Here is an 18,722-nt window from a genome sequence, read left to right as displayed (position 1 = left end):
AATAATAATTCTGGGAGGTTCTTAGATGAAACAAGGATAGAGAATTGTGGGAAGGCCATCTGTCCATCCACCACAGCAACTAACACAGTGAATGACAGGCTGAGAACTATTTTTATCTCAAATTTCTTCAAAAAGTTTTAAAAGACTTGAATCCTCAACATAAACCCCCCCCCCCCCCCACAAATGTTATTTAAGTTTTTGCAATATACAATTCCAAGAAACAAGTCTTGTAACAGAAAGCACAACAAAGGAAAAAGCGAAGATACTTACCTGTAGCAGATATTCTCCAAGGACAGCAGGCTGATAATTCTCACATGTGGGTCGACGTCCACGTCGGTCCAGGAAACGGAACAAATTTTAAGCAAAAATAAAAAGTTTTTTGTCTAGTCTTCTGGCGCGTGAGATCCCATGACACCGGTGGAGGTTTGACTGGGGGCTTTGACAAAAGCAAACCTCTCTTGAAGCGAACAACTAAAGGCTGTCCAGAGATAGGCTTACTCTCTACACAGCGATGATAAGCACTGATTGGACTAAGGTGAACTCTTACGGAGTTGGTCTTGAGACCAGATTGACAAGTGTAGAAGGTATTCAAGCAGGGTCTGTGTAGGACAAGAAAGAGGATCTAGGGCCTTGCTGTCACACCAGACAGCAAACCTCCTTCATTTGAAAGAGTAACACCTCTTCGTGGAATCTTTCCTAGAAGCAAGCAAGACTCGGGAGAAACCTTCTGAAAGACCCAAGGAGGCGAATTCTAAGCTCTCAATATCCAGGCCGTGAAAGCCAGAGACTGGAGGTTGGGATGCAGAAGCGACCCTTCATTCTGGGTGATGAGGACTGGAAAACACTCCAATCTCCATGGTTCCTCGGAGAACAACTCCAGAGGAAGAGGGAACCAAATCTGACACGGCCAGAAGGGAGCAATCAGAATCATGGTTCTGCAGTCTTGCTTGAGTTTCAGCAAAGTCTTCCCTACTAGAGGTATGGGAGGATACTCATACAAGATGCCTGTTCCCCAATACAGGAGAAAGGCATCTGACGCTAGTCTGTCGTAGGCCTGAAGCTTGGAACAGAACTGAGGGACCCTGTGATTGATCTGAGTGGCAAAAAGACTCACCGAGGGGGTGCCCCACGCTTGGAAGATCTTGCAGGCGACACTCATGTAGAGTGACCATTCGTGAGGTTGCATTATCCTGCTCAGCCTGTCGGCCAGACTGTTGTTTACTCCTGCCAGATAAGTGGCTTGCAGAAACATGCCGTGACGGCATGCCCAAAGCCACATCTGGACGGCTTCCTGACACAGAGGGCGAGATCCGGTGCCCCCCTGCACTTCACGGTAACCTGATTGTCTGTCTGAATCAATATGATTTGGTTGGACAGCCGGTCTCTGAAAGCCTTTAGAGGGTTCCAGATCACTCGCAATTCCAGGAGATTGATCTGAAGACCTTTTTCCTGAAAGGACCAGGCTCCTTGAGTGTGAAGCCCATCTACATGAGCTCCCCACCCCAGGAGGAATACATCCGTTGTCAGCACTTTTTGTGGCTGAGGAATTTGAAATGGACGTCCCAAAGTCAAACTGGATCGAATCGTCCACCACTGCAGAGAATTCCGGAAGTCGGTGGACAGTTGGATTACATCCTTTAGACTCCCCGCAGCTTGATACCACTGGGAAGCTAGGGTCCATTGAGCTGATCTCATGTGTAAACATGCTATGGGAGTCACATGAAAGGTGGAGGCCATGTGCCCCAGAAGTCTCAACATCTGCCGAGCCGTGATCTGTTGAGACGTTCGAACTATGGACACCTGGGACAGGAGGCTATCTGCCCTTGCCTCGGAAAGATAAGCTCGAGCTGTCTTCGTATTCAACAGAGCTCCAATGAATTCCAACTTTTGAATTGAGGTGAGATGGGACTTGGAGTAATTGATCACGAACCCTAGTAGTTCTAGCACCTGAATAATCATTCGCATGGACTGTAGAGCGCCTGCCTTCCAGGTGCTCTTCACCAGCCAATCGTTGAGATAAGGGAACACATGCACTCCCAGTCTGCATAGCCATGCTGTGACTACTGCTAGACACTTCGTGAACACTTTGGTCGCAGATGCCAGACCAAAGGGCAGTACACAGTACTGAAATTACTGAGTTCCTAGCCAAAATTGACAATACTTCCTGTGAGCTGGGCGTATCGAAATGTGTGTGTAAGCATCCTTTAAGTCCAGAGAGCATAGCCAATCGTTCTCTTGAATCATGGGAAGAAGGGTGGCCAGGGAAACCATCCTGACCTTTCTCGAACTAGAAATTTGTTCAGGGCCCTTAGGTCTAAGGGATGCATCCCGCCTGTTTTCTTTTGCACAAGGAAGTACCTGGAATAGAATCCTGGCCCTTCTTCCCCTGGTGGAACGGGTTCGACCACTTGGGCCTTCAGAAGGGCGGAGAGTTCCTCTGCAAGTACCCGTTTGTAATGGGAACTGTAAGAATGAGCTCCCGGTGGGCAATTTGGAAGTTTGGATTCCAGATTGACAGTGTATCCTGACCGGACTATTTGAAGGACCCACCGGTCGGACATTATGAGAGGCCACCTTTGGTGAAAAAATATCAACCTCCCTCCAACCGGCAAGTCATCCGGCATGGACACTTTTACAGAGGCTATGCTTAACTGGAGCCAGTCAAAAGCCCGTTCCCTGCTTTTGCTGGAGAGCAGCACGGGCCATAGACGCACACTGTTGACGAGAAAGAGCGCGCTGGGGCTGAGCCTGGAAGGCTGTCGAGAAGTAGGAGTGTACCTACGCCTAGGATAGGAATAGGGAGCACTCCTCTTCCCCCCAAAATACCTCCTAGATGAGGAGGTAGTAGCAGAAGATGCCCGGTGGGAGAGAGAATCCATAGCATCATTATGCTTCTTGATCTGATCAACAAGATCCTCTACTTTCTCACCAAAACGTTTGTCCCCCCCCTGGCAAGGAACATCCGCCATTCGCTGCTGGACTGAATGATCCAGAACAGAGACATGCAGCCATGAGAGTCTACGCATCACTATACCTTGAGCAGCAATCCTGGATGCTACATCAAAAGTGTCGAACGTACCCCTGGCCAGGAACTTGTGACACGCCTTCTGCTGCCTGACCACCTGGCGAAAAGGCTCGGCTTGCTCCGGAGGGAGTGCATCAACCAAGCTAGACAGTTGCCTTATCGAGTCCCGCAAGTGAATGCTCATGAAGAGCTGGTATGATTGGATCTTGGCAGTGAACATAGCGGCCTGATACGTCTTCCTCCCAAAAGAATCAAGAGTCCTAGCCAAAGCATACTCTCTAGTACTCTTGGCTCTCTTGAGGGCGGAATCCACCATCATAGAATTGTGGGGTAACTGAGACCTCATCAATCCAGGTTCACCGTGGATCCAATACTGGGATTCAGCTTCCTTCGGGACCACGGGGCCAGACAGAGGGGCCGACCAGTTTCGCATAAGGACTTCCTTCAGTACCTTATGCAGAGGGGCTGTCACAGCCTCTTTAGGTGGAGAAGAATAATCCAAGACTTCGATCATCTCAGTCCTGGGCTCATCCTCAACCTCCACAGGGAAGGGAATAGCCGTAGCCATTTCACGGATAAAAGAGGTAAAGGAAAGACTCTCCGGTGGAGATAATCTCCTCTCTAGTGGAGGGGAAGGTTCAGAGGGAATCCCATAGGACTCATCAGAAGAAAAGTACCTGGGATCTTCCTCTGACTCCCACGAATGCTCCTGCTCAGTATCGGATAAGACCTCTGTCAAGGTACTCAGACACTGAACCTGCCTCGACAGCACCTCAACGTGGAGAAAAGAAAACTAAGGGGCACGCTCGTGCAACTGGCGGGAAATCGTCCACACATGCGCGGTGCGTGTGATTCATGCACCAGAAGACTCTAGGCAAAAAACTTTTTATTTTTGCTTCAAAATTTGTTCCGTTTCCTAGGCCGACGCGGACATCAACCGACGTGAGAACAAGCAGCCTGCTTGTCCTCGGAGAATATAAAGTTTCTATAAACAAAAAAATAGGAAAATCAAATACATCTTCCCGTCTACCTTGGTCCACAAGTTACATGTGGAGAATGAAGGCACTATTCAATGAAATTCTCAAATATTGCTAAATTAAACCCCGTAGATGATGGCAGATAACTACCTGTACGATCCATTCAGACTGCCCAACAAGATAGACTCAGTATAAGGTAAGATGTGATACTACATATGTATACTTTAGAATGATTTGTCCTTGCCATTTTCAGGGCACAGACCGCAGAAGACTGCCCAGCACTTGCTTTGCTTCCCAATTACTGGTGTTGCCATCTAATTACTGCTAAGCTTATTTGGTTCTATGCCTTCTATACAGGATTCCTTCGTGTTTATCCTACGCATTTTTGAATTCCATTACCATTTTCATCTCCACCACCTCCCATGGGAGGGCATTCCAGGCATCCACCAAACTCTGTGGAACTTTCGGAAATTAAAAAAAAAACTCAGAGTCCTACAGTGAATCAAAATTTTCAAGTTTTCAATATAACCATGAATCAAGACATTGTCTTTGATAATTGTTCTGCCCTTAAATTTGCTTCAAGTCTACATCTAATATGGTCCATATGTGTTTTTAGTGAACCACCTAAACTTCAGAGAAATAGATCTTTCCATTTTAACTAAGGCTTACCATAGCATATTTGTTATAACTAAGCAAGGCAAAAAGATATGCAGCTCACCCTGCGTTCATTCCAATCCCAAATCAGTAACAGGAGCAGTCTTTGAAGCTTCTCCTGTAAACGATCTTTAGGTGGACAGCAATTAGAAGAGCATGTCAGACCACGGAATCTCTTATGGAGACATGTGAATGGAACAGGGCAAAAACCTTAGAAGAAAAAAATTGGTCAATAGCCCATCCTGATGGATCCTTCTCCACCACCACCAACTCTACCTCGCCTCACCCTATGCTTGGAATAAACTTCCTGAGCCCTTACGCCAAGCCCCCTCCCTACCCATCTTCAAACCCTTGCTCAAAGCCCACCAATGTTGCTTTCAGCACCTAACCTTTATACCTTTCAGGAAATCTAGACTGCCCCAATTTGACTGCCCCTACTTGACTGACTGAACATTTGTCCTTTAGATTGTAAGCTCTTTGAGCAGGGACTGTCCTTCTATGTTAAATTGTACAGCGCTGCGTAACCCTAGTAGCGCTTTAGAAATGTTAAATATTAGTAGTAGTATGTTTGATAAGGTCTCCCAGATACCAATTATCTTGAGGGTCCTTCAGGTCCGATGCCTCCATGCTTGCAAGGTGAAATTAGATCTTACCTGCTAATTTTCTTTCCTCTAGACCCTCCAGACCGGTCAAGACGCGTGGGTTATGTCCTCCTACCAGCAGAGGGAGACTGAGAAAACACTAAGCTTTTGAAGCCTGTATATATAACCTGTGCAGAACCTCCACTAGCCAGTATAACCCTGACAAAGCAGAGAAACAAAAAACACTAACAACAACTAGCAACCCTGTACGTGGTCACAGTAAACTGCAAAAACAAGAAACATCTTCCGCTTGCTCTTACGGAAACATGTTCCTTTGCCTTTGATAAAACAGTTGGGCTTCTACAGGTGGACTATCAAAGAAGAGCCTCACCTGTCCCAGACTCCTATCACAAAACAGAAATAAACAGAGTCTGCAATTAGAGAAACAACAATCTACAGCAGCCAAGAATTATCCAACAAACACACCTCCTGGCCTCCAATACAGACAGGGCGGGCTCTTGACCGGTCTGGAGGGTCTAGAGGAAAGAAAATTAGCAGGTAAGATCTAATTTCACCTTCCTCAGCGACCCTCCAGACCGGTCAAGACGCGTGGGACGTACCAGAGCAGTAACTAACTTACGGGAGGGACCTACTAAGGCCAGAGGTCAAAACTGCTGCCCCAAAGCGCACCTCGTCCTTCGCATGCACAGGAATCCTATAATGCTTCACAAAGGAATGCAACGAAAACCAAACCGCAGCCCGACAAATATCTAATGGAGAAATCATACTATTCTCCGCCCACGAGGCTGCCATTCCCCTAGTGGAATGAGCAGACCAGCACTAGGCACCACAGGACCCTTCACCAAGTAAGCAGATGCAACCGCCTCCTTCAACCACCGTGCTATGGTCACCTTAGGAGCCGCTGCACCCTTCTTTGGGCCACCATGAAGAACGAACAAACGGTCAGAGGCTCTGAAGTCCTGAGTTCCAGAGAGATAACAACTCAAAACTCTCCTGACATCCAGCTTGGCAATACCACGTTGCTCCGAATCTCCAGCCATATCACTGAACACTGGCAGAGAGATGACCTGATTAACATGGAACTCGGAAACCACCTTGGGCAAAAAAGGAAAGCACCGTCCGCAACGAAACCTTCCCTCAGAAAGGACAAAAATGGTTCCCTACAAGACAAAGCCTGAAGCTCTGAAACCCTCCGTGCTGAAGTAATCGCCACCAACAAGACCATCTTTAAAGATAAATCCTTACAAGATGCCGATACCAGAGGCCCAAACGGAGGCCTGATCAAAGCATTCAAAACTAGCTTCAAATCCCACGGAGGCACCATCCGTCACTGAGGCGGACGCAGCAACTTAACACCCTTCAAAAAACGCACTACCTGAGGCACAGAAGCGAAGGACTTTCACTGAAGCTTCCCACGAAAACATGACAAAGCTGCCACCTGAACCTTCAGTGTAGACAAGGCCAGACCCCTATCAACACCATCATGCAAAAATTCCAAAACTTCCACCACCGAAGAGCGAAACGGCCGAACTCGATGGTCTTCACACAAGTGCTCAAAGATTCTCCAAACCCGGACCTACGCCAAGGAAGTGGATCGTCTACGGCAACTCAACATCGTAGCAAAGCCACTGGACGAAAGCCCCTTCTTCTTCAACTTGTGCCGCTCAAGAGCCAAGCCGTAAGCGAAAACCGAGCCGGATCCGGCTTGATTATCGGGCCTTGACACAGAACTGATCCCAACAAAGGCAGGGCCGCCGCCCCTGCCAACCGCACCAGGTCTCCGTACCATGGTCGACGCTGCCAATCCGGAGCCACCAGAATCACCCGACCGGAGTGATGTTCGATGCGCTATATTACTTGACCGACTAACAGCCACGGAGGAAACACATACAGCCACTCCCGAGGCCAAGGCAACAGAAGAGCGTCGATTCCCTCCGCTCGAGGGTCTCTTCAGCGACTGAAAAAAAAAAAATCTCTGAACTTGCGCATAGCGAGCCGTTGCCCTAAGATCTATCACCGAAAGTCCCCAGACCGACACAACTCGCTGGAACACTGACCGAAGAAAAGACCACTCTCTGGGATCTAGAGTGTGCCTGCTGAGATAATCTGCATCTATGTGACCTACCCCGGCCACATGCGCTGCCAAGAGAGCCTGAGGATGAGTTCAACTGCGCCGCCAAGGCTCTTCGTCCCCCCTTGACGGTTGACATACGCTACTGCCATGGCGTTGTCGCAGAGCACTCGGACTGCCTTGTGGCGAACCACCGACGGCAAGGCCTGGAGCGCCACCCGAATGGCCCGAGTTCCAGCCGGTTTGATGGACCACTCTGCTTCTGCCCGAGACCACCGGCCTTGAGCTACCTGACTGAGACAATGTGGCCCCCCAACCTTGCAGACTGGCATCCGTGACCATTACCAGCCCCTGTGGGGACTCCCAAATTGCGCGGGTTGAGCCACCATCGGAGACTGAGACGAGGGGCCACCGACAGCGGACAACACCTCTCCAAGTCCTGCGACAGAGGGGACCAACGACTGAGCCGAGCTGACTGTACCTGACGCATGTGCGCCCTGGCCCAAGGAACTACCTCTATGGTCGCCGCCATCAGGCCCAGGACCTGACGATAAGTATGGGCCGTCGGCGCCTTCTCTGCAAGGAACCGACGAATCGGACCCTGTAACTTGGAACCAAAAGGCCGCACGAAGGAAAGTGAAGATAAGCTTCCGTCAAATCCAGGGAAGTGAGAAACTCTCCTTTCCAGACCGCACCAGTGACCGACCGCAACGTCTCCATTCGGAAAGAGGGCACCTTGAGTGCCGCATTGACCCTTTTGAGATCTAAAATGGGACGAAAAGTGTCCTCTTTCTTGTGGGCCACAAAATAGATCAAATAGCACCCTGAGCGGTGCTGATCTGAAGGAACAGGAACCACGGCTCCCAACGCGAGCAGCCACCGCAGAGTGTCCCTCACTGCTGCCCTCTTGCTCCAAGACCGACAGAGGGATTCCAGAAACACTTCGGGAGAACAGCTTTCGAATTACAGCGCATATCCGCCTCGAAACACCTTGAGAACGCACTGATCTGACCTGATTTGGGCCCAGCTCTGGTAAAACAGACTCAGCCGAGCCCCAACATGCAACAGAGCCTAAGCCGCCACACCTTCATTGGGAATTGCGGCCTGAATACTAACCTCCCGCGGAAAAGCCACGCCCTCCGCGACGACTCTCACGAAAGAACTGTGTGCGCTGGAAAAACCGACCCCTAGAGGTCCTACTACTACTACTATTAAACATTTCTATAGCGCTACTAGACTTACGCAGCGCTGTACAAATTAACATGAAAAGACAGTCCCTGCTCAACAGAGCTTACAATCTAAATTGGACAGACGAACAGACAGCTAGGGGTAGGTCCCACTCGATCTGCCCGGCCTATACCGCTGAGCCTCCCTAAACCGTCCCCGAGAGGAACTAGTTCTGGCCCCTGCCTTGAACCGAAAATCTGGAAGCCATAGAACCTTGGTATCACTAAGACCTCACACTAACTTGTCCAAATCTTCTCCAAAGAGCATAGCTCCCTTAAGTGGCAGAGACCCACAACCATAGCCATATTTTTTGTCTGAAGTACGCAACAAATCATAAAAGCCTCAGACAAAAAGGATGAAGCAACATCTACCGAATCATCCAGGAGCTTCTCGGCCCAACGAAAACATGCCCGAGCTACCAGACCCCCACAAACCAAGGCCTGCAGGGCTAGAGCCGACAAAACAAAACTACGCTTGAGAAAAGATCCCAACCTTCTATCCTGAGGATCACGGAGGGCCGTTCCTCCATCAACCAGGATAACCGTAGCTATAATTACTGCCGTCACTACTGCATCTACCATGGGAGCCTTAAAGGAATCCCTATCGTCCTGAGGGAGGGGATAAAGCCTCACCATTGCCTTTGCCACCTTACACGGCAAATCCCATTCCTGACAAATCATCTCCCGGAGATCCTTGTTCATAGGGAAGGATCACGCCTGACGCTGAATGCCCTTCACCAACGGATCCTGGACAGTTTCCCCCAAAGCCTCCTCAGGACCAAACTGAAGGGTGGACGACACCTGATCTATGAGTTCTGACAGCTCATCTTTATGGAAAATCCGCACTACTGAAGGATCCTCTCCAGGAATCCAACAATCCTGCTCCTGAGAGCCGTCAATTCCATCTGACTCCCCCAGATCACTAAGCGCAGCTTCTGCAGCTACAGGAGAAAAACATTGCCTGTCCTCTGACCACTCTAACCGTGGTCTCTCAGCCAAGCAGAAAACAGCCCCCTCTTCCAATTGGGGGGGGGGGGGGGGGTCCCGATCTCCAGGCCTGATACCGCGTCCAGACAAAATCTGGAGGAAAGCCCACCATTCCTGGACCGTCATTAGGCCCTTTTGTGCCAAAAACGGAGGCCGCAGGCCCAAAAACAGCTGGCTCCACGGGCCGTGTCGGACTCAAGATGGCGGCTGTTCCCGCCGAAACTGTTCCCGCTGACAGCGGCCCTGCCTACGCTCTCGCTGACCCGGAGACTCCCGACACCATCGATCCCTCCGCGGTCAAGTCGGGGGGAGCCACAGCCACTTTTATAGGTGCACCGCAAAGCTACACTGAGCGCCCGGTGCCTCTACCCCTCGCCACAAGCACGCGCGACATCGGAGGAGCTGGGCCGCCATAAACCATGAGGGACGGGAAAAGCTGTTCAGCAAACGCGCCAAACCAAAATCTCACTCACACTGCAAAAGCACTGAAGAAAGCGCTGCTCCCTCGTTCCAGCAAGGAATCTAAACCCCGCTGAAAATAAAGAAATAAATGCCCTTAAAGGCACAGTACTCCAACTCTGGCAGCTGGAAATTGTAAGGCACTCAAGGCTACAATACTGAGAAAGCAGCCGAGGCACAAAGCTGCCAAGCAAAACGAAATAGAATAACTGACCTTAAAGGCACAGTACTCTAATTCTGGCATCTGGAAATTGTAAGGCACTCAAGGCTACAATACTGAGAAAGCAGCCGAGGCACAAAGCTGCCAAGCAAAACGAAATAGAATAACTGACCTTAAAGGCACAGTACTCTAATTCTGGCATCTGGAAATTGTAAGGCACTCAAGGCTACAATACTGAGAAAGCAGCCGAGGCACAAAGCTGGCAAGCAAAATGAAATACAATAACTGACCTTAAAGGCACAGTACTCTAACTCTGGCATCTGGAAATTGTAAGGCACTCAAGGCTACAATACTGAGAAAGCAGCCGAGGCACAAAGCTGCCAAGCAAACAGAAATAGAGAGCAGCACAGGGGGAGGGACCCAAACATAGGTGTAACACCCCAGGGGGAAAAAACTGGGCCCCACCAGACCCAGGGCCCCAAAGCACTTTTTTTTTTTTTTTTTTACACACACGTACAGGGTACTGCAACAGAATAAAGTTTGGAAGGAAAAAATCCTACGACCCAATGACAAACTACCTCACCAGATTATTGGAGACTGCACAGGCTGTCAACTGCTACCTCTGCTGAGACTGAGAAAATACTGGCTAGTGGAGGTTCTGCACAGGTTATATATACAGGCTTCAAAAGCTTAGTGTTTTCTCAGTCTCCCTCTGCTGGTAGGAGGACATAACCCACGCGTCTTGACCGGTCTGGAGGGTCGCTGAGGAAATGTGGATTAGACTTTCATGAGCCAAAGATTTTCTCCTGTTCTTGACCTTCAGAAGTCTTCATGGCAGTGATTTGCTGGCACATATGCTCAGAAGCCTTGTGATCCCAGCCTAGACACTGCAAGCAACAGTTGTATTCATACTGGATATGATCTTGATGAATACCTACATATCTTAAAAGCAAGTAGAGGCCTTCTTTGGAACATATCACCACAAAACGATAGCCAAGGCAAAATCAAATTACTACTATTTTCTAAGGAAAAAGTGGCCCAGTTGAGCAACTAGAGTTCCTAAAAACAGTGGAAAAGACATGCGAGAAAGAAACGTAAACTTAAAGAAATAACAACTCAAGAAAGCTCTCAATTCCCTCTTATCTTGGCGTGGAGGAGTGGCCTAATGGTTAGTGCAGCGTGTTGCGGACCTGAGAACCAGGATCGATTCCCGCTGCTACACAGCAGTGGACTCAGATCCTGGAGAACCAGGTTCAATTCTTTCTGCAGTTCCATGTAACCCTCCGTTGTCACAAGTACAAAATAATACTAGATTATGAGGCCCATTAAGGACAGTACCAGTACCTGACAAATAAAACTGTAAACTGCTTAGGTCTAGGTGGTATATAAATACTGGAATGAACAAATAAAATAAAATAAAGAAAACTATGAGAAAAGAAGAGACCTATGGGCAACGATATGAAATCACTGACAAAAGGCTCACTTTGAGGGGAGTAGGTCTTACTGGCTCCATGGAAAACAAAAAACTGAGGTGGCTCTGATGACACAGAACATGCAGAGTCGGGCTTCAAGCTGTCAGACTTTCCAAGTTAGGAGGACAACTTGCTCACATGTGCTCTGTAAGATGAAGACACCTAATTGGGAAGATATATCATCCTGTTGATCCTCAGAGAAGAGGGTTATATTTGTTTTAACCACCATAGAGTATCTGTTTTTAGCACTTACTCTTTCTTCTGCTTGTGTAAGCATGTTCATGGCTCTCATGTTAACATTCCTGCCCAACTTCTCTTTTTTTTCCTGCAGTTTCTGCAGTCTCTGGCCTGCTTCCTTGGGGTTGTTTGTTTTAAAGTCATAGACTGTATTGGCTTGGCCAAACAAGTGCTTCTCGGAGGCAATCCACTCATAATCTTTAAGCATTTTAGTAACCTAGGAAGGGAAAAATAAAAGACTAATAGTTAAAAATCTCTTTATTCATAATAGGAAAAAAATAAAATCACACCTTACATTTGTTGTGACACATCAGCATTGAACTAAAGCAATGGTTCGCAAACTGGTCCTGGGAGGCCCCCAGCCAGTTGGATTTTCTAGATATCCACAATGAATTAGAAAAATCTGCATGCAATAGGCAGTGCATGAAAATCTTGCTCATGAATATTCATGGCCAATGTACTGAAAATCTGAATGGATTGGAGTCCCCCGGGACAGATATGGAAATCAAATTACAATATCAGCCAAAATATAGATCCACGTACAACAAAAACTTGAAGGATCTTAAGTAATAGTCTGCAACTAAAGTCATACATGATAAATGTAGCAAGAACAATGCTTGGTGGACCAAAGATAGAAACCCTGCATTTCATCAATAAGGGGGTCTTTTAATAAAGTGCATTAGATTAACACTGACACATGCCAAGTGCAAAACTAATGTGATATCTAGTGGAGTGTGTGTGTGTGTGTGTGGGGGGGGGCCACCAAAACGTAACCTCCAGATACCATGTTAAAATGCCCATTAGCATGCAGTACTCTACTTGCAGTTAGTGCAGAAGCACTTAAAGCAAGCATGTGCAGCTTGTTCAGTGCCAAGTACTTTCCATGCCCATTCTCCACCCACGCACAACTTACCACATACTAACTGTACATATACTATGCTGGTAATTAACATATTTGTGCTTTAGCTGTTTACACCCTAACACACTTTAGCAAAAGGGCCTCCAAGTGTGAATGACACATATTTTAACCTCAAAAGGTATCCTATAACACTGCCATTTGTTCCTAGGGCCAAACTAAAGGACGATTACTGCTGAGACACATGGAAAAAGGGAGGGGGGAGGGCAGAATAGAGCAGAATACAAGCATGTAGCACAGCTTTCAATGCCTACTTTTATGTAATATAAATTACATTCTTGGGAGTGCAATGCACATGTGTATTTTATACAGTAAAAAACATTTTTAAAAATTGTTTCCAGTGTAAGCAACACAGTACATTTGCAAACACACACAATCTTAAAATGTGAATATTTCATTCTTATTAAAAAGAATGGAAAACTTCCGAAAATAACAATGGTGGGCATAAAATGAATGGCTCCTCTCATTTCTATCAGCAGTGAAAAAAATCCCTTCTGAACGTTAACATACTGTGGGACCTGAGGTGGTCCAAGTTTTGCTCTTCAAAGCTGTATTGATTAAAAACAAAATTCAGAAACAAGGTTGATGGGTGGGGGGAGAAGGACCATGTAATTTTGAGCTGTCTGGCTCCTGTGCCACTACAAGAACCTGAAATTTTGTATATTATTCTATTTTATTCTCTATATTAGTCACCCAATAAGCAACAAACAAACAAACAGACTAGTGCAGACACCAGTAGCAACAAGATTAAAACAAAAAATAGATACAGAAACAATATTTAATGATTAACATACTTTCAAAATAAAATGTTTTCATACAAGAGCTGGCTGTAAACACTGCAAACATTCCCATTAAACAAGACCTAATACAGGTACAGCACTATGCTCCACAGGGAACAACAAATGCTAGAAGCAGCAGCCTAACAGAAATCGTACAAACGCAACTGCAAACCACTATAATTTATTAAATGTTGTAAAACCTTTTTATACCCCCTCCCAAACATAAGCTAAAGATGTTTGACAAAGGAAATAAAGAACAATCTCTCAAACCTGTCCCTTCCTCTTCAATCAAATCATAGTACTGTGGCAGCTAATCGCTTTCAACCAGTCCTATTCTAAATGTATCCAATTCCCTCTCCTCTTGCCCAGTGCACACAGCCTAAGGAGACCCACATGAAGTGCAATTTAACAAGAAAAAAAAAAACCAAAAAACAAAGGGGCCCACACCTTTTCCCACCTATGCAAGGTGCTTCTTCACTCAGAAGTCAAGCGCTCCATTTCGCATATGTAATGCTGCTTACAAAACTACTTAGCAAGAGGGGGAGTAATCTCGAATTTCTATGAACTGGCAATGATCAGCTTGGCAGCATTGACATTATCCTTCACCCAAGGCCTGCTGAGCCAATCACAAATCAGTAAGAGTTTGTTAAAGAGAAAACCCCTCCAGGTCTATAGGTATCTGTACACCCAATATTGCATGTGAGACTGGACTGCTTGTCAAAATCCCCTCACCTTGTGACAGGTCCACCAGATATGTCCCATAGTGCCCCTTTCTCCACAGGGATGCCAGCATAGTAGTCGCCGAGAAGAGATAATGTAGTCTGAACGGGGTAAGGTATCATCTACACAGCACCTCTATAGAGTTTTCCTGGACATTGGCAACCACAGAAAGTTTTGCCAATGCAACCCCCACCTTGTCCTCATATAATGTACCTCCAAATCCTGCCTCCCATCTTGCTCTATTCTGTCCAGGCCTCAACTTCCACATCTTCTCCTTACTCATTTTGGAGTTCCCCAAGGTACAATATTGGCCCTCACTCTTTTTAATGTATTTTTGTTACCTTTACCTAAGTTGATACATTATCTGCAAAAATATAACAGCGCAGACCCAGTTTATGTTCAGAGTATTTCATTTTATGTAAATTTAAGCATTTTAAACAAGAAAACAAACTGGTCCAGAAAATATGATACAAAACAGAAAGAAAAATCTCCATGTCATCCAAAATGATAAAGAAACAATATCAAAAGAAATAAGATATATCCTCTCATAGTCCCCAAATTGGGATCCTTCAGAAATTAACAGAGATAAATAACCAAATGGAAAACAAAATTATCAAAGAAAAAAAACCCCCAAAACAAAAAACATACTGTCTATACCTTTGCCTGAATTACTTTTACCTTTAAACAGGAGGATCAATAGCCATCTGTATAGGAAATGTATTATCAAGAATTTGTTTAAACTGCACTGGTCATAGAAAACGTATCTCACATTCTGAAACTACACCAAACATTTCACTGGAAAACAGAAAAACAATTCTCCACTATTTTGTTAGACAATTGCAGAACTTCCTGCGCATATTTTTTAAACAACCCTTGCAGACAGTAACTGTACCTTGGGAAAGTTAAAAAAAAAATCTAAGGTTACAGGCACGGAATGAGTTTTCAACCTGTTCCAATTTAAATTAAATGTCCATAGTGTTCTTAGCCAACTTGGTTTGGCCTTCTTTTAAAACCTTGATTTCTTCCTCTAAACTTTTAATTTTCCCCACATTTTCCTCCATATATGGTTCAATTTTAGAGATCCAAGATGACACAGCTTCTACAAACTTTTCTGGTCCATCCTGTTAGTTTTTATTTGGAAGGCAATAACAACACTGACAGAGGTAAGGATGATTTTCATTTCATTTATTAGTTTTTATATCACACATTATTCCATAGCATGTTTGGTTCAATGTGGCTTATATAGAACAAGAGTAGATAATTTCTTACAACGTAACCCATAGAGGGTAATCAGTAAGTATAAACATAATCATATAAATAATGTTGGCTAACATTTTGCAAATTTATCTAGATATAATGAAAGTGGGAAAATATGGGATACAAATGTAACATAGATAAATAAAATAAAGTACAATCTTGTAGCTATGAGCATACTTTCAAGCGATTTACAATAGTATTCAAAGCCTGTATGCTCACAAACATGAGTAGCTATTGATGGGGGTAAGGGAGACCAAATTGGTATGCAAGATCCAGCAGGGTTCATCAATACGTGATAAGAGAAACCTAACTTAAAGAAGTGATCTGGAAATCAGAAGTTAGGTAGGGATAGGGAGGAAAAGGGAAGGAAGGTGGTTATGGACTTCGATGCATATTATCCTGATTCGCTGACAGATTGTCTGAATAGGTATGCTTTTAGCACACCTGTAACCTCCGTAGTATAAGTTGATCCAATCACCAGTTCAGAAATCCTCACAGCAGTACTACCACCAGACATGGTCCCCAGCCTGAGCATATTCGCTGGCTCTTCTCCCAGTCTAGTACTCTCCACACTAGGAGAAACAGCTCCAACCCTCATTGGGATGCGGATTGTACCAGGGCAGCTTGCTACCACCAATGATGCAGCTGCTCCCTGCTCTCCTTTCGCCCCTTCCTGGAGTGGGGAGCTAGAAGCCAATGGCTGCGGAGGTGTTCAGGCTGGCTCTCCCTGTACAGGAGGGGCAGCAAGGATAGCGCCAATTCTCCCATAAGTTGTTGCAGTATATCACACAATCGATGCATAATTTGGGGGAGGGGTACTAGATAAGGTTTCCCTTACTTTCCCCCACCTCTTAGGCATTTCACAGAGAATAAAGAATAAAGTAATACTAGGAGAGAAATCACAGCACCCACTAAGTCAAGAGCTTTGTTCAAGTCTGTAAGATCTGGCATTAGAGTGTCAACTTAGGAAAGAATCTGAGACAGGGAATCCAAGATGACTGCTGAGTCAACATGGTATGAAACGTAATCCATCCAAATCAAAAGGCAATGTGGGTTGCCAGGTGTTCACCACTTCCTGCTAAACAACTGCACATGCTTAATATGTTCATGTTCTCCTCGCTGTTAACATTTTAGGCTGTAAATTAGATTTTTGCTAGACTTTCTCTCTGAAGATATATGCGATTGTTAACTCTTCCTACTTTGCTGTTCGTCAATTACAAACAGCACTCCCCCCCCCCCTCCCAAGACCTTACAATATTGGTAGTTGCTATAATTTTGAACCTTTTTGATTACTGTGATTCGATTTATTATGGCTTGTCACATGAAGCTTGTACACAACTCCGGTTTTGAATAGTAACGTAGTAGATGATGGCAGATAAAGACCTGTACGGTCCATCCAGTCTACCCAACAACACATGTGATACTACATATGTATACCTGGCCGTGAGTTGTCCTTGTCATTTTCAGGGCATAGACTGTAGAAGTCTGCCCAGCACTGCCCGTGTTGTAAAATTTCTGAATTTAATGTCGAAGCCCCCCAAAAGCTCCACTCCTGTCCATCCAAATCTATTCAGCTACGATTACGGCACAGATCTTAGAAATTTGCTCAGCACCGATCTTTTTCTCAAACTTCTGAAACTGAACCTGTCCAGCCACGATCAGAAGCGCAGACTGTAAAAGTTTGCCCAGTACTGGCTTTCCTTCCCAATTGCCAGTGTTGCTTTCAAATCTCTGCTAAGCTTCTTTGGATGACTTTCAGGATTCGATTCACCCAGGTGGACCCAGGCCCATCCCCCCCCTGCCTATTACACTTGTGCTGGTAAATGGAAGCCCTCCAAACCGCCCCCAAAACCCACAGTACCCACATGTAGGTGCCCCCCTTCAGCCATAAGGGCTATGGTAATGGTGTAGAGTTGTGGGCAGTGGGTTTTGGAGGGGGGGATTTGAGGGGCTCAGCACCCAAAGAAAGGGAGCTATGGATTTGGGAGGTATTTTACTTTTTTTTTTTTTTTTATTGTTACAAGTGTGCCCTAGGGTGTTCGTTTGGTGTCCTAGCATGTGAGGGGGACCAGTGCACTACGTATCCTGGCCCCTCCCACGACCAAATGCCTTGGATTTGTTCGTTTTTGAGCTGGGCGCCTTCGGTTTCCATTATTGCTGAAAAACGATTATGCCCAGCTCAAATCCGATACATTTGCCCGGAACAAACCGTATTATCGAAAAAAAAGATGGGCGCCCATTTTTTTTCGAAAATACGGTTTGTCCCGCCCCTTCACGTACCCATTCTCGGACATAGACGCCCATGGAGATGCCCCTCTATGTCTTCAAATAACCTAAATGCACAGGAACCTGATCTCAAAGATATTTGTACATTACCAAAACAAGGTCCCTAGTGCCCAGAAAGTCCTCTCACAGTTTCTCCAAAATTCTTTGCTTATTAACTTTCTTAAAAGAGGAAATGGTCAAGCTGTGTATAGGCATATAAGTCAGCTGGCGATAAATGAAAGCAAGGCGAGAGGGAGTAATAGCATCATCATTGAATAGCTGGCCTCAACAGGACACCCCCAAAGTATCCAATCTACTAAAGATCCCACAAAATTGGGGTGAAATCTGGAAAGCTGAAAATCTGGCCTTGGGTCCAACTTATCCCAATAGTGAAGAGTGCAAGAAATAGCTGAACAGAGTTCCGGTGGGAGAACTTTTTGATGCTGCCATTTGGACATCCAAAATTCCAGCACCCAAAATTATCGGAGCCAAATGTTTTGCGCCCTACTACTACTACTACTATTTAGCATTTCTATAGCGCTACAAGGCGTACGCTGCGCTGCACAAACATAGAAGAAAGACAGTCCCTGCTCAAAGAGCTTACAATCTAATAGACAAAAAATAAAGTAAGCAAATCAAATCAATTAATGTGTACAGGAAGGAGGAGAGGAGGGTAGGTGGAGGCGAGTGGTTACAAGTGGTTACGAGTCAAAAGCAATGTTAAAGAGGTGGGCTTTCAGTCTAGATTTAAAGGTGGCCAAGGATGGGGCAAGACGTAGGGGTTCAGGAAGTTTATTCCAGGTATAGGGTGCAGCGAGACAGAAGGCGCGAAGTCTGGAGTTGGCAGTAGTGGAGAAGGGAACAGATAAGAAGGATTTATCCATGGAGCGGAGTGCACGGGAAGGGGTGTAGGGA

The 18,722-nt window shown here is 45.9% G+C and overlaps 1 protein-coding gene across 1 annotated transcript in view; it reads right to left on the bottom strand.

Moving 5' to 3' along the window:
• The window catches only part of SMC2 (structural maintenance of chromosomes 2), a 147,035-nt gene that overhangs the window by 25,977 nt on the left and 102,336 nt on the right, over positions 1 to 18,722 (bottom strand). The window contains exon 20 of the mRNA XM_030193751.1: positions 11,887 to 12,087. Coding sequence (XP_030049611.1) covers positions 11,887 to 12,087 — 201 coding nt within the window. The remainder of the gene's footprint in view (positions 1 to 11,886; positions 12,088 to 18,722) is intronic.

This window comes from Microcaecilia unicolor, chromosome 2 (genome assembly GCF_901765095.1).
Source record: "Microcaecilia unicolor chromosome 2, aMicUni1.1, whole genome shotgun sequence".
Classification (NCBI taxonomy): Eukaryota; Metazoa; Chordata; class Amphibia; order Gymnophiona; family Siphonopidae; genus Microcaecilia; species Microcaecilia unicolor.
This window is presented reverse-complemented; position numbering and strand designations above follow the sequence as displayed.